The sequence below is a fragment of the Rhineura floridana genome, chromosome 4, assembly GCF_030035675.1.
Source record: "Rhineura floridana isolate rRhiFlo1 chromosome 4, rRhiFlo1.hap2, whole genome shotgun sequence".
Taxonomy (NCBI): domain Eukaryota; kingdom Metazoa; phylum Chordata; class Lepidosauria; order Squamata; family Rhineuridae; genus Rhineura; species Rhineura floridana.
In genome coordinates this window covers 106,835,316-106,848,981 of record NC_084483.1, presented here as the reverse complement: position 1 = coordinate 106,848,981, position 13,666 = coordinate 106,835,316, and the positions used below count along the sequence as shown (strand labels likewise).

Here is a 13,666-nt window from a genome sequence, read left to right as displayed (position 1 = left end):
TGCCAAAATCCACTTTTTTTGGCACATTTGGGGTTTTGTAACAGAAAACAGTGTAAGTCTTGTCATGTGTGTGTATGTATGGAATGAATTGCAGATTAAAAGTGAAAACAAGAATTTCTAGGTAAAGTTTCGATTTACATAACTTCATCAGTTTCATCAAACAATATGTGTTGATATTATGATACATATTATGAGAGTTGAACCTATCGTGCCAGGTTAACTTCCTCAGTGTCCTTCCCCTTCTCACCCCAGAACTCCCACTTTATAGAAGCCTATTCATCTCAAGTTAGAAATGCTTTATAGCCAGCATCTATTTTAAACTTCTTCTATCATGCTTTCATGGATAACAGTGTATTTGTATAACTGTATGTCCAGATTGTGCTCCAGACTGTTTTATATGTTAGCTACACATTGCCAAGGAAAAATCTGTTAACTTACTGAAAAATATCCTTGCTCCTGTGTAGGAAACCTAGATATGTCAAATAATAGTAGTAGATAAACTGCCTTATTAATGTATCAAATGTTTATCTTTTAATTTTCTAGATTTAACAGTATCTATCACTCTTGGTGTTGTTGGCTTTGTTATTTTGGTGGTAATTCTTGCGGGAATCTGCATATGGTTAAGCAAGAAAAAGAGAGACATTAAACTTCCTAAGTCTCTGGTAAGTTCTGTGCTGGAGCCTAAAACTCTTTATATACAATGTTTAAATAGCTAACAGATTCAAATCTTAATTTTTTTATTTAGAAAACTTATATCTTGCTTTATAGCTTATATCGTGCATTATAGCTGCTGGGCAGGATATTTACATATACATATTTACAATACATTACAGTACTATTTACATTAGTATTTAGAATACTAAATTATATCCATTTTTAATCTTTATAAGAGAGATCATTTATAAGAGCCATTGTGGTGTAGTGGTTAGAGTGCTGGACTAGGACCTGGGAGACTAGGGTTCAAATCCCCACTCAGCCATGAGGCTTGCTTTTATTGGGTGACCTTGAGCTAGCGACACTCTCACAGCCTAACCTACTGAACAGGGTTCCTGTGAGGAAACAATGGGCAGAGGGAGAATTCTGTATGCCACCTTGAGCTTCTTGGAGGAAAGGTGGGATATAAATGTAATTATAAGATAAACTTCCTGCCAAAAACATTTTTTATTTGTATGCAGTATCAGGAAACAGTATCACATTAAGTTTGCTTCCATTTTTATACCTGGAGAAGCATACCAAAACACTTTAAGAGGATAAGAAGTTCCTTGCAGGATTAGGCCATCCTGTTTTCATAGTGGCCAACCAGATGCCCATGGGAAGCCCAAAAGTAGGACCTGAGCACAAAAGTACTCCCCACCCAAGATTCCCAGCAACTGGTATTCAGAGATATATTGTTTCTGACAGTGGAAGTAGAACACAGCCCTCATGGTTAGTAGCCACTAAAAGCCTTATCCTCCATAAATTTGTCTATACTCCTTTTAAAGCCATCCAAGCTGGTGACCATCACTGTACCTTCTTGAATTCTATAGTTATACAGTGCACATTGTCCAGGGCCCCAAAATTCTGGTACTATTCTTGCTGGTATTGATTCAACCCTCAGATAATAACTATCAACAGGTAACACTGGTGTGACTGAAGTCAGAGACTTCTCAGGTATTTTTAAGGAATTCTGTTTTAAACCAAGAATTATCTACCTTTGCACTCCACTCCACCGTGATGTCATCAACATATGGAAGCAGACAACCTCTTGCATGTTCATTCATATTGAGTTCTCATCTAGATGCAACACACCAAATGCTTTCTCAGATGGCTGCAGTGCGCATCAGGTTTGCATTCCTGTCTGTATTGCAATGTAGACATGAATGTGTATTCCCACTTTCACATGATTAGCATAGGGCCCCATTGTTTTTCCTGTATCATGCTGTAAGTACCAACATGAAGTGTATGTTAATTGGATCTCAATCGTGTTCCATTAGAAGTTCCCAGTGGGCTTGCTAAGATGTTACATTTTCAATGGGTACCATGAAGTCATTGCTTCAGTTTCAAGTAAAGCTGAAATCCAGTTATCGCAATAAGAGTCATCGACTACAGCAACTGGTTACTCCCTTTGCCTTAAGAATTATTCATTTTAGAGGTACTCCTCAAACGAGAATGAGGACCCAGACAAAATCATCTATCCTTCTGAATGCCAGCTATAGAATAAACTGAAGGAATTCCTTGCCTCTTAATTTTCCAATTAGTAGCTGAAAGGAAATTTCATATGAGTCACTCTAGAATCCTCTTGATAAGAATCAACATGAGTTGGTTCACTATTCATGTCAAAATGATAGATGGAAGTTGAAGACAATGGCTTGGATTGAAAGGTTGGGCAGGTGATTGGCCGCTCACACAACCAGTCTTTCTTTCCCCTCTACAGTCTCCTGAAAATGTGTCATGAACAGTATGGGCAGCGTTGTAAGCAGGAGAAATCGCCCACAGTTAAATGGAGAAACCTTGCACAAGCAAAGCCACTGGTGTGAGGGGTTTTGTATGATTTTGGGGCAATGTCGTTCCTCAGAGACACCACCCTGACTGCAAGGAAGCCCCCACCACCCTCGATTGAGGTTCTTGAGGAGGCTGCAGGCGGGTGGGAACAGATTGGTTGCACAAGTAGCTTTGCATTTATGCAGCCTTTCAGTCCTACCCAAAATTATCACTGAATTCTTCCTTCTATTCCATATTGCATCCCAGTTCTGAGATGAACACATAGTGGCCTGTATCTTAAAGTAAGCTCTTCCTTGATTTATTCTTTGGACTTAACAGGAACCGAAACTGGACTTGCTTTTTTACTTAGCACTCAATACTCCTCTAAGTGCTGTACAAAACGTAGAATATACCAGCCCTTGCCACAATGGCTTAAAATCTAGTAGTAATGTTTGAAAGGCACAGGGAAAATAACAGAAAGAGGAGCAAATCGGTGTACTTCCACATCTTCATGGTAAATCTGATGACAAATAGTTGTTGGGATATCTGTTGTTTCCAAGGAATATAACCAGTGGCTAATTTTCTTTTTCCTTTTCCTTTTCCTTTTCCTTTTTTAAGGCTGCTGTGGTAAGGAACATGAACCCAGTCTGTTCTGACTCAAAACCAGAAGGCTCTGTTATAACTTCCTCGTCCATTACACCCATATTGTCAGAGTGTGAAGATGAAAAGTTGATTGATCCCATTGGAGAAGTTAAGATTCTTGACCTCGGCGACTCTGGAAAAAAAGCAGATGCTGATAACTCTCAAGGAGCTTTAAGTAACGAAGGAGAGGTGAGCCTTCAAGAAGGCATTATTGTGGAAATCTCTGAAGGTGAACAAAGCTCTGAAGAGAATGACAATTATTTTAAATCTCTCAGTGGCCAAGAAGAGATGTGTAACAGTAATCCAAATCTGGATCTTCCCGGAGCAGACATGCAACAATCCACACTCCTAGAAAGTTGCAAAATTATGTCTGGCTATGACAGGCATCGTTGGCTTCCTCCAGATGTAGAAGAATCACTGAATAGACAGAGTTCCAGTACCATGCCAGAAGCCTAAGAGATACATTTCTCCGTTTGAGAACATTCTGAAGCAGTTATTGCAGATATCCATTGCAAATATTTATGAGCACTTCACACCTATCAGGTATTCTCCTGGTATGACAATTTGTGGGTTTTCTCTTGCCTCTGCTGTTGGAAACAGTATGTTTCTGAATTCCAGTTGCTGGAAAACACAAGACCGGAGGATTTTGTGCAGGTCCTTCTTGCAGGCTTCCCATAGGCATCTGGTTGGCCACTCTGACAACAGGATGCTGGGTTAGATGGGCCACTTGCTGTATTTTTATATCTGATAAGTTACGTTCTTACGATACGAAATTTAAAGCTATGATTTCCTGAGGCCAAAGAAGTAATAAGCTGCACTCCTATACATGCATACCTAGGAGTAAGTCACATTGAATGAATCTTCCTTCAGAGAAGACATGCATAAAATTGCGCTTTGACAGTTTCATGATAACCAAGGACCTACTTTAACTGTGCTCCAGAGAAGGGCATTAGCCATGAGCTACCTGTATACTTTTTTGCTGTAATACTCATACTGGTTGGCTTCAATAAATCTCACAAAATCTGGACAATAGGTATATACATAAAGGGGATAAGTTTCTCTTTAGTCGCCTTAATTGATGATCTTCGACTTGAACTAGACAAGGGTAATTTATCCCTGCTGGTTCTATTGGATTTATCAGCTGCCTTTGATACTATCGATCATGACATCCTTTTGGATCGCCTATATCAAATGGGATTTAGAGGTATAGTATTGCAGTCGCTCCGCTCTTTTTTAGAGGGCAGGTCTCAGAGAGTTGCCCTCGGGGATTATTGTTCCACACCCTGGCCTTTACGGTTTGGCATCCCTCAGGGCTCCGTCTTGTCCCCAATGTTATTTAACATTTATCTCAAACCTTTAGGTAAGATTATTCGAGAATTTGGAATCCATTATCATCAATATGCGGACGATACTCTATTGCTCTTTTCCACTGAATGCAAAATAAGCTGTTCGTCCCCTTAATCATTGTCTTGTGGCAGTACAGAACTGGATGAACAGAAATAAACTAAAGTTTAACCCAGAAAAAACAGGTCATTCTTATCGGAAAAAGTCCTCTCCAAGAAACAGGCAACTTACCGTCACTAGATGGAGTTCTTCTTCCTCTAAAGACTCAAGTCCGTAGTCTGGGTATAATTTTGGATTCAGCTCTGACTTTAGAACCCCAGATTACGGCCGTTTCCAGAATTGCATTTGCCAAATTAAAACTTGTTCGTCAACTTCGACCGTTCCTGGGAATGTCTGACCTAAGAAAAGTTACCCAAGCACTAGTGACCTCGCGGTTAGATTATTGCAATTCTCTATACATCGGACTTCCCGCCAAATCGCTTCGACCGCTTAAGCTGGTACAAAGAGCAGCAGCAAGAATGATTACCGGATCCAGCCCGTGGGTCCATACTACGCCCCTTCTCTATCATCTGCACTGGCTCCCCATTGGATTTCGGCACCAGTTTAAAATACTGGTTTTAACATTCAAAGCCCGACATGGATTGGCACCGACATACTTGACTAATCGTCTTTATGAATCTCAGTCTTCTCGCCCTATCAGATCGACCACCGAATCTACTCTTACTGTTCCATCGATGTTTACCATTCGACATACGGCTATTAGAAATACAACTTTCTCGGTTGTTGCTCCCTCCTTATGGAATCAACTTCCGCCCGAGATACGACTTTCTTCTTCTATCATCGATTTCCGCCGCCGGATTAAAACATTTTTATTTTACCAAGCTTTTAACGTTTGAAGGGAAATGTCTTAGAAAATTGTTTAGTAACAATATTTTTTAACTTGTACTTTTAATTGTTTAGTTTTATTTGATCCTGTATTGGACTATGTTTTATTGTTCCTCCGCTCTGAATTCTAAATTTTTGAACTAGAGCGGAATCTAAATTCGTTAAATAAATAAATAAATAAATATCCTCAAGCATTAAATTGTACCCTCCCCACCAGTATCCTTAGGCCTTGTCCTATGTTTGGCTGATTTTAATGCCTCTGTATATGGGTACCTCCCCCTAACTATGCTTTCTGGTCCAATGTCATTGGATTCCTCGGATTGGAATGGATAAAACTCTCCTCGCCACGTGGCTGGGTGCTAAAGACAACCCAGTTCTCTTTTAGTTGCAAATGTGAGCTGGAGTAATCTATAAAATAAAGAATGTGTAAATTAGAATAGAAATTACGCACTGTGTTTGTTCTCAGAGACTATGTTCACTTTTGAAAGGCATGAGCGATAGATAAGCAGTAATGCATCTCCGAAATTATATTTTCATTTCACTGACTGGTTGGGAAGCTTTTCTAAAACCTGATACTCGCAACAAGACACAGGTCACTTGGACTGGGGGAGGGAGCAGCTAATAGAATGACAGTAACACACCAGATGCTCCAGCCTCATAAATTAGGAGAAGATTATGCATAGCCAGCTGTATCATATAAATGCCCAGTTTTTTACACTGCACCATGACTCTTGGTGTTGATCATATGGTCTAGCATCTGGTCAGCCCTATCCACTTCCTATATATCTCATTTGCTTTTTAGATTATTTATGTTCAGGACTTCCCCTCGGTTTGGCATGTTCCTTTAGTCTGCCTATAATAAGACATAATATGTCCTAGTACCAAGAAAAAAAAGAAATCAAGTGTAGCGTCAAAAGGGGCAGAAAGGGAAGCACAAACTGGTGCCAAATGGAGACCATATTAAACTGAATGGACAAGGACTGTGGTTCCACATTAACTGCTAGTTTAACATGGTATGCTTTCAAGGGGAATGGTTTTATCTAGTTTGAGATTATCCTTTTCCCCCCTGCAGATTAATTACTTATGTGCAGTACAGGATCCACTTAGCAACTGCAGTAAGAGCAGCTGAACCTCCTAAACTAATGAGTTGCCACAAAATCTTATGTGACAACAAACATACAATGTCAAAATCATATTTTTTTGGCATCTAAATGCTTTTCTTTGCCTTTGAACATCCTACAGATAAATTGCAGTCTGAACCTGCATCGCTGATGCCATGTAGCCCTGTTAGCAGATTACAAAAAGGAAACCCAACTTACTTTGATTTTTTTTCCTGGAGCAGACTGCAAACAAGTGTTCACCCATCGCACCAGCAGTATGGTATAGAAGATGGAACTGCAGGTGAAGAAGCGTCTACGTTGGAGGGAGGGAGTGGTTAAGCAATCATACAGGCTACAATAGCAGGTATACTCCCCTTCCTCTCCTGACATGAATTCTGTCATCTATCCACAGTAATCAGTGTACAATATAAGAAACAAAACTCTTACTCCAAATTGGATTTATTTGCCCTCAGTGATGTCACACTGACAGATCAGATTGATTATTGAGTGCTTGGATGCCATCACATTGTGAGGATGCAGCAGCTCCAGTGGATAAAAAAAAATACGGCATTCTGAGAGGGAAAGTAAATAGGTGTCTAAGTTCAGGAAAAAGTACAGTTGGGGAGATTTTCTGGGAATGATGTGGGGTCTCAAAATGCACCAAAATGTATGTTATACATACAGCACCAGAACTGCTCATTAGAAAACATCTTGGTGCGGTCCTAGTTTTTTAACAATTGGGTAATTAATATGGTACTCCCACTGACCCCCCATGCTCAGCATTTTTCTTTCCTTTATGTTTATTTCGCTATTAATATCTGAGAGCCACGTATGGTTAGCCAGCTATTGCTGTGCAGTTATCTGTAATGGTGTATAAAGCCCTCCATCCCCAGCCCTCTGTCCTGTCCTTTGGACAAACCTGTGTGACACCGTTGGCCACAAAGATACAGCAATGGTGGGTTTGAGTGAAAGGCATGGAACATGTTCTCTATGCTTGTAGGATTTTACAACACCTTTGTATTAGCACTTTCTCATAATATATGTTTATTATGATACAAACATATATACCAGTTTGGTTAAAATGTTTTTTCTTCATGGAGTTTTGTTTTGAAATAAAAAGTCAAAAATAGAGGCTGCAAGAAAGGAAGAAAACTACATAACAATACAACAAGATCACTAAGTAAGGGGAAAGGAAGTGAGCTGCAAATATCTCTTAATATCAGCTGGGTAAACTTGTGGGGCCTTTGGAGAAGTTCATTTAACTATCTGGAGAATTTGGATGTCTATGTAGCCAAATCAGTCAGAAAAAAACTGTCAATAGATGGCGCTCTTGCTTTGTGTTCAGCACTATCTGGAAAACTAGCATCTGGACAGTAATTGATTTCAGCTAAGGCTGGAAGCTGTGATTAGTTTTTCTTAGCAATAGCTGCCTTATAAAAAATATGGCATAGTTGATCTAATAATATACCCTAAAATTTTCTGTCTCCTTTGAACTGAAGAATGGAGAAATGTATTTATTTTTTAAATTGCTCTCAGAAGCAAATACATCATTTGGTGTCTTATTTCCACTGTCAGTTTTATTCCATGTAAGCCTTCTGAGCTCTCACAAAAACAAAACGGAGATGGAAAAAGTGCTTTACTCCTGGGGGCATTTCTAAAAATGCACCTTTTCATGTAGAGAGGCACAAGAACAGGTAAACTCCGCTGCCATTTCTGTAGCAATCTGGAACCCTAGGCAACCTAGTGGACTGTTTACCTTTAATGTAACTATGCCAGTGGTCATTTCAGGTTACCATAATACATAGGAAGCTGCCTTGTTCTGAGTGAGACTGTTGGTCCATCTAGTTCAGTATTGTCTGCACTGATTGGCAGCAGCTCCCTGAAATTTCTGACAGGTCTCAGCTCTACCTGGAGATGCTGGGGATTGAACCTGGGACTTCCTCATTGCAAAGCAGATACTCTGTCACTGAACTACGTCTCTCCCCAGTACAGCAGCAGGCAATTCATTACTCTAATTTTGTGGCAAAAAAAAATGAAACACTAGACCACACTTCTCCATATTTGAGAGAGAAATTAGGCAACATGTTCTCTCATTCTGTCCCCATCCCAATGCATGGAGGCTGCACAAGGAATGCCAGGTGCTACCATTGCAGAATATTTATTTCAAATATTAATACCGTCTTTCACCACATCTGGGTCTCAAAGCACCTATATGTGGAGACAAGTGGTGATGCCATACAAGTCCAAACTAGAGCAGAAAGTTTAGACTGAGCTGCAGAGAACATACCTCATTCATAACAGCTGTTGGTGCCTCCTCAGAGCTTATGCCACATATACCCCAACAATTTAATGAGCACATGCCTTGCCGTATGTTGATATGGATGGTACATGGAGTCTTCCCCATCACTTGTTCAAGAAGAAATATAGGTGAACTTAAATTGCTGTTTTAAGTTTGCACCCTTTTGTGCCAAAAGGGGAAGACTCCTGTGTCTTGGTACATTTATAAACTGCTGCCTCAGTGAGAGAACATATTTTGATCTGATGTTTATAGAAGCAAAGGAAATCTCTGCCTGTTTTTTACTGCAAGGGAAAAGAGCATATGATGATGATGAACCAACTCAGCTGTTTGCTATTGAGAGTCAGTGACCTGGGAGACCAGGGTTTGAATCTTCACTCACCCCGGGCCTGTCACTGTCTCTCACCCTTAACTACTTCACAGGGTTATTGTGGGGATAAAATTGGGAGAGGAGAACCATTTACACCACCTTGATCTTGAAGGGAAAGGTGGGATATAAATGTAATAAATCAATGGAGCAATAGAACCAATCTAGTCCAGTCTGGCCAGTGTATTGTTTGCCCACTAAAAGAAACAAATTCCCTACTGGTCTGGTGTTGGTGGTCCCTTGGAAACTTAAGCAAAACAACAAGGGGAAGGGGAAAAGAAAATGCTGAGCATAGTGTTGAAACCAAATGTCTGCAGTTTGCCAACAGCCTTCAAATGGAATATTAGGGTAGAGACGCAGTTGCACTTCAGAGCATCTCCAGCTTTTTTTCTGAAGTCGAAGACACACGATGCTACTCAAACTCTACCCCTTTTTATTCCAAAACTTGGGGCAATGCACTCCAGTGCATTTCTCAGAAATCAGCTTGAAGATGAAATCCAAAGCGTTTGGTAGATAATCTCATTGCCGCTCCATGGTGTGTTAATGAAAACGCTTTGCTATAGCTTGGTTAGAGATAGTTCGGCCCAGCACTTTGCTGGGGGCAGTCCTAAAAGGTCTGAGATCAGCAGTGGGGAAGGGAAGTGTGTCCAGTTATGGACAAACACATTTTAAATGTGTTTTTAACCAAAGCCAGAGAAAACAGTCTGGCTGCTTTTGAAGCAGATAGTGTGTCTGCAGCCTTCAACAGATTTAATTTAACTCCGATAGGGGCAAAAGAAATTTCTGCTGGTGCAAATAGTAATAATTGTTTTTTTAAAAATCTGGCAGTTACTCGAGAGGTGAAGTTTTGATGCATTTATTCAACTCTCTGAGCCCCACCACACACATGCAACCTATTTCCCAAGACATATGCAAGAATAAAAAATATATTTGTGTAAGGAAGAATTATACACACAGAACTTTTAAAAACTTGCACAGAAAGTGTAAATCTAGCTTTGGGTGAAATCCTGCACATGCAGGCTGTCCATCTCTTTCTGCTTCAATAAGCCTTGAACAGTCTTGGTCCACATCAAACATCAAGACCACACCACAGGGTAAACCATAGAGATCATATTTGTGTCAAGTGGTCAGGGATAATGGGAGTTTCAAACCAGTAACATCTGGCCTGGTTATGGAACTGAATCAGCCTTGGTTGGATGGTTTATCAGAAGGGGGGATGCAACCTTGTCCTTGATCTCTCAGTGGCTTTTGATACCATTGACCATAGTATTATTCTGAGCTGACTTGGTGAGATGGGTATCAGAGGCACTGTTTTACAGTGGTTCTGATCCTACTGCCAGGGTCGTTTTCACAGAATAGCATTGGGTGATTGTCCTTCAGCCCCCTGGCAGTTGTGCTGTGGGGTGCTGCACAATATCATCTTGTCTCCCATGCTGTTTAATATCTGTATGAAGCCCTTGGGAGCGGTCATCAGGAGATTTTGGGCGAGGTGTCAGCAGTAGGCTAATGATACTCAGCTCTATTTCTCTGAATCAGAGAGGCTGTGCAGGCCGTGGTCTAGTGCCTGGACTCAGAGATGGGCTAGATGAGGGCCAGTACTGTAAAGTGAGTCTGAATCCTAGCAAGATGGAGGCACTATGGGTTGGTGGTTCTCAAGTTCAGATAATTAGTCAGTTGCCTGCTTTGGATGGGGTCGTACTCCCTCTGAAAGAGCAGGTTCATAGTTGGGGTGCTCCTGGATCCATCTTTGTCACTACAGGCCCAGGTGGACTCAGTGGCTAGGGATACATTTCACCAGCTCGGCTGGTAAGACAGCTGTGGCCGTTTCTGGACTGGGATAACCAGACCACTGTTGTCCATGCACTGGTAACCTCCAAGCTGGATTACTGTAATGTGCTCTATGAGGGGCTGAGGTGCAGCTGGTGCAGCTCACTGGGGTAGCACATTGCCAATATGTCACCCCGCTGCTGAAAGAACTGCAGAATTGCCCATCAGCTACCGGGCCAAGTTCAAGGTTCTCATTTTGGTGTACAAAGCCCTATACAGTTTGGGACTGAACTACTGTCTTGCTCCTTATATACCCAGCTTTAAAAAATAGCAGAAAATAATAATTTTACATGGGCATGAAAATGTCTTGGTGTTTAAAGTGTCTACTTACCATGGAAAGCTAGTAGTTCCAAATCATTCATGATATTATGAGGCTGTACAGATTTCTTTACTAGGGCAAGAAGCCTGGTATAAACGGCAGGCAGAACAACTGATCTCTCAAGTTCAAGATGTTGTTTCACGATGTTGGTTAAATAAAAATAAGTGAGAAATGTCTCATGGACAGAAAGTTTTTGCATTCTCCACATGTATCCATTTATTTATTAGGAATATGACTGTAACCTTACTCATTTGCAACTAAAGTATTTGCAAATTATTATCTTTATTATTAATAATAATAATATCTTTTTGAAACCCACTTGCTGAGCCTCAATAGCATTTTCTATCTCACAAATTGCTTGTTAATAGACCTCTAAGACGCATAGTGATACAACTCATTTCAACATAGTAATATCATCAACTGTGACAGTAAGTATAGTTAAGGTTTCTAGACCAGAGATGGTGCATATGTAGACCACACCTGAACAAAGTATGAAAAGTTGGAAGTAACGAAAACACCCGATTTTAACTCCATATTATACATAAAAAATAGCAGTATATTATAATTTATAAAATACACTAAATATGAAAGACAAAGTGAATATAGAAGTGAGTACATCTTGACAGCCTAATGCAGGTAACGGGTTCAGTTTCCAAACACTAACGTAAAATAACTTCTGAACACAGTGACAAATTACAATGCTACAGTTGCCTGCCTGCCTGCTTGCTGCTGCAGCTTGGCTACCACCACGCCCTCTCCCTGTTGGACTTCTGTGCTGCAGGTTGCCATGCCTTGCAGGACCAGGCCCCCAGGTACGCAGTCAGCTGTTGCTGATTTCGTCCACCTGTCCCTTCCCTGGAGGGGATATATAAGCTGGCTGGCTGAGGTGGCTCCTGCTTTGTAGATTCCCTGGCTCTTTGTGGGACTTGTGGGTCTTGAGTTATGTGCCTGGGAGAGAGGACTCTGAGCCAAGTGGGGAGAGTTGAGGGGCCCCCAATTAGTGTAATGATGGGTAGAGGGAGATAGGGCATTGTGAGGAGGACTTGCCAGGTAAAGGGAACGCGGCCCACGCAGTTAACGACTGCCTTGTTCCGATCCTCCCCACACCCACAGATTTGTCGGTTGCCCTGTCAGCCAGCTCTCAGACCTCCGGATGCTGCTCCTAAACGCTAGATCGGTGGATAATAAGATCTCCCTCATTCATGATTTAATTGTGGATGAGGCAGCCGATCTGGCATGTATAACCAAGACCTGGGTGGGTGAGCAGGGAGAAGTCAGTCTCTCCCAGCTATGTCTGCCAGGTTACCTGGTTCAGCATCAGGGTAGACCTGAGGGTCAGGGAGGGGGGGTTGCTGTGGTCTATAGGAGCTCCATCTCCTTCTGCAAGCACCCTGTCCATGTGACTACTGGTCTGGAGTGTTTGCACCTTGTGTTGCGTCAGCGGGACAGACTGCGGATTCTATTGGTGTACCGCCCACCCTGCTGCCCAACAGACTCCCTAGCTGAGCTGATGGAGGTGGTCTCGGGTCTACTTTGAGATCCCCCAGAGTGTTGGTTCCGGGGAACTTCAACATCCATGCCGGGGCGGCTCAGGATTTCATGGTCTCCATGACAACCATGGGATTGTCCCAATACGCCATTGGCCAAACACATGTAGCAGAGCATACTCTGGATTTGGGTTTTGCAAATGGACATGGAGATGGTGATCTGAATGTGGGGGGCCTTACATCAGTCCCTCTGTCATGGACAGACCACTGCTTGCTAAAGTTTAGACTTACAGCGGCTTTTCCCCTCTGCGAGGGTGGGGGACCTATTAAGTTGGTCCGCCCCCAGAAACTAATGGATCCGGATGGTTTCCAAAGGGCTCTGGGGAGTTTTCCAGCTGATAGGGCTGGCGCTCCTGTTGAAACCCCGGGTGAACAGTGGAATACAGAAATGACCTGAGCAGTTGACATGATTGCTCCTGAGTGCACCTCTCCTGCGTAGAGCTCATATGGCTCCATGGTATACCCCAGAGCTGAGAGCAATGAAACAATATACAAGACAGCTTGAGTGCAGATGGAGACAAACTCCTAGTGGATGCAATTACACACTGGTAAGTGCCCATGGTATGCTGTCTTTAGGGGCAATGAGGGCAGCAAAAAAAAATACTTTGCTGCCACTATCAAATGATCAATGTGCCGCCCAGCGGAACTCTTCAGAATGTCCGGGGTCTATTACACATTGGCGCCAAGGACATGGTAGAACCATCTGAGGCCTGCTGTGATGAATTTGCTAGGCATTTCCAGGATATAATCTTTAGCATCCACCAAGACTTAGACTCCAGTGTTATAGCAGGTGAATCAAGCGAGGTATCCAGAGCACAGCCTTGTCCCGATTTCTTGGATGAGTTTCAGTTGGTGCAGCTTGAGGACATTGACAAGGTG

At 41.9% G+C, this 13,666-nt stretch overlaps 1 protein-coding gene across 1 annotated transcript in view; it reads left to right on the top strand.

The window, feature by feature from the left end:
- IFNGR1 (interferon gamma receptor 1) overlaps nucleotides 1-7,830 on the top strand; it is a 28,581-nt gene extending 20,751 nt beyond the window's left edge. The window contains exons 6-7 of the mRNA XM_061623957.1: nucleotides 544-662; nucleotides 3,079-7,830. Of these exons, the coding sequence (XP_061479941.1) occupies nucleotides 544-662; nucleotides 3,079-3,558 (599 nt within the window). The 3' untranslated portion in view covers nucleotides 3,559-7,830. The remainder of the gene's footprint in view (nucleotides 1-543; nucleotides 663-3,078) is intronic.
- Nucleotides 7,831-13,666: the final 5,836 nt, after the last annotated feature.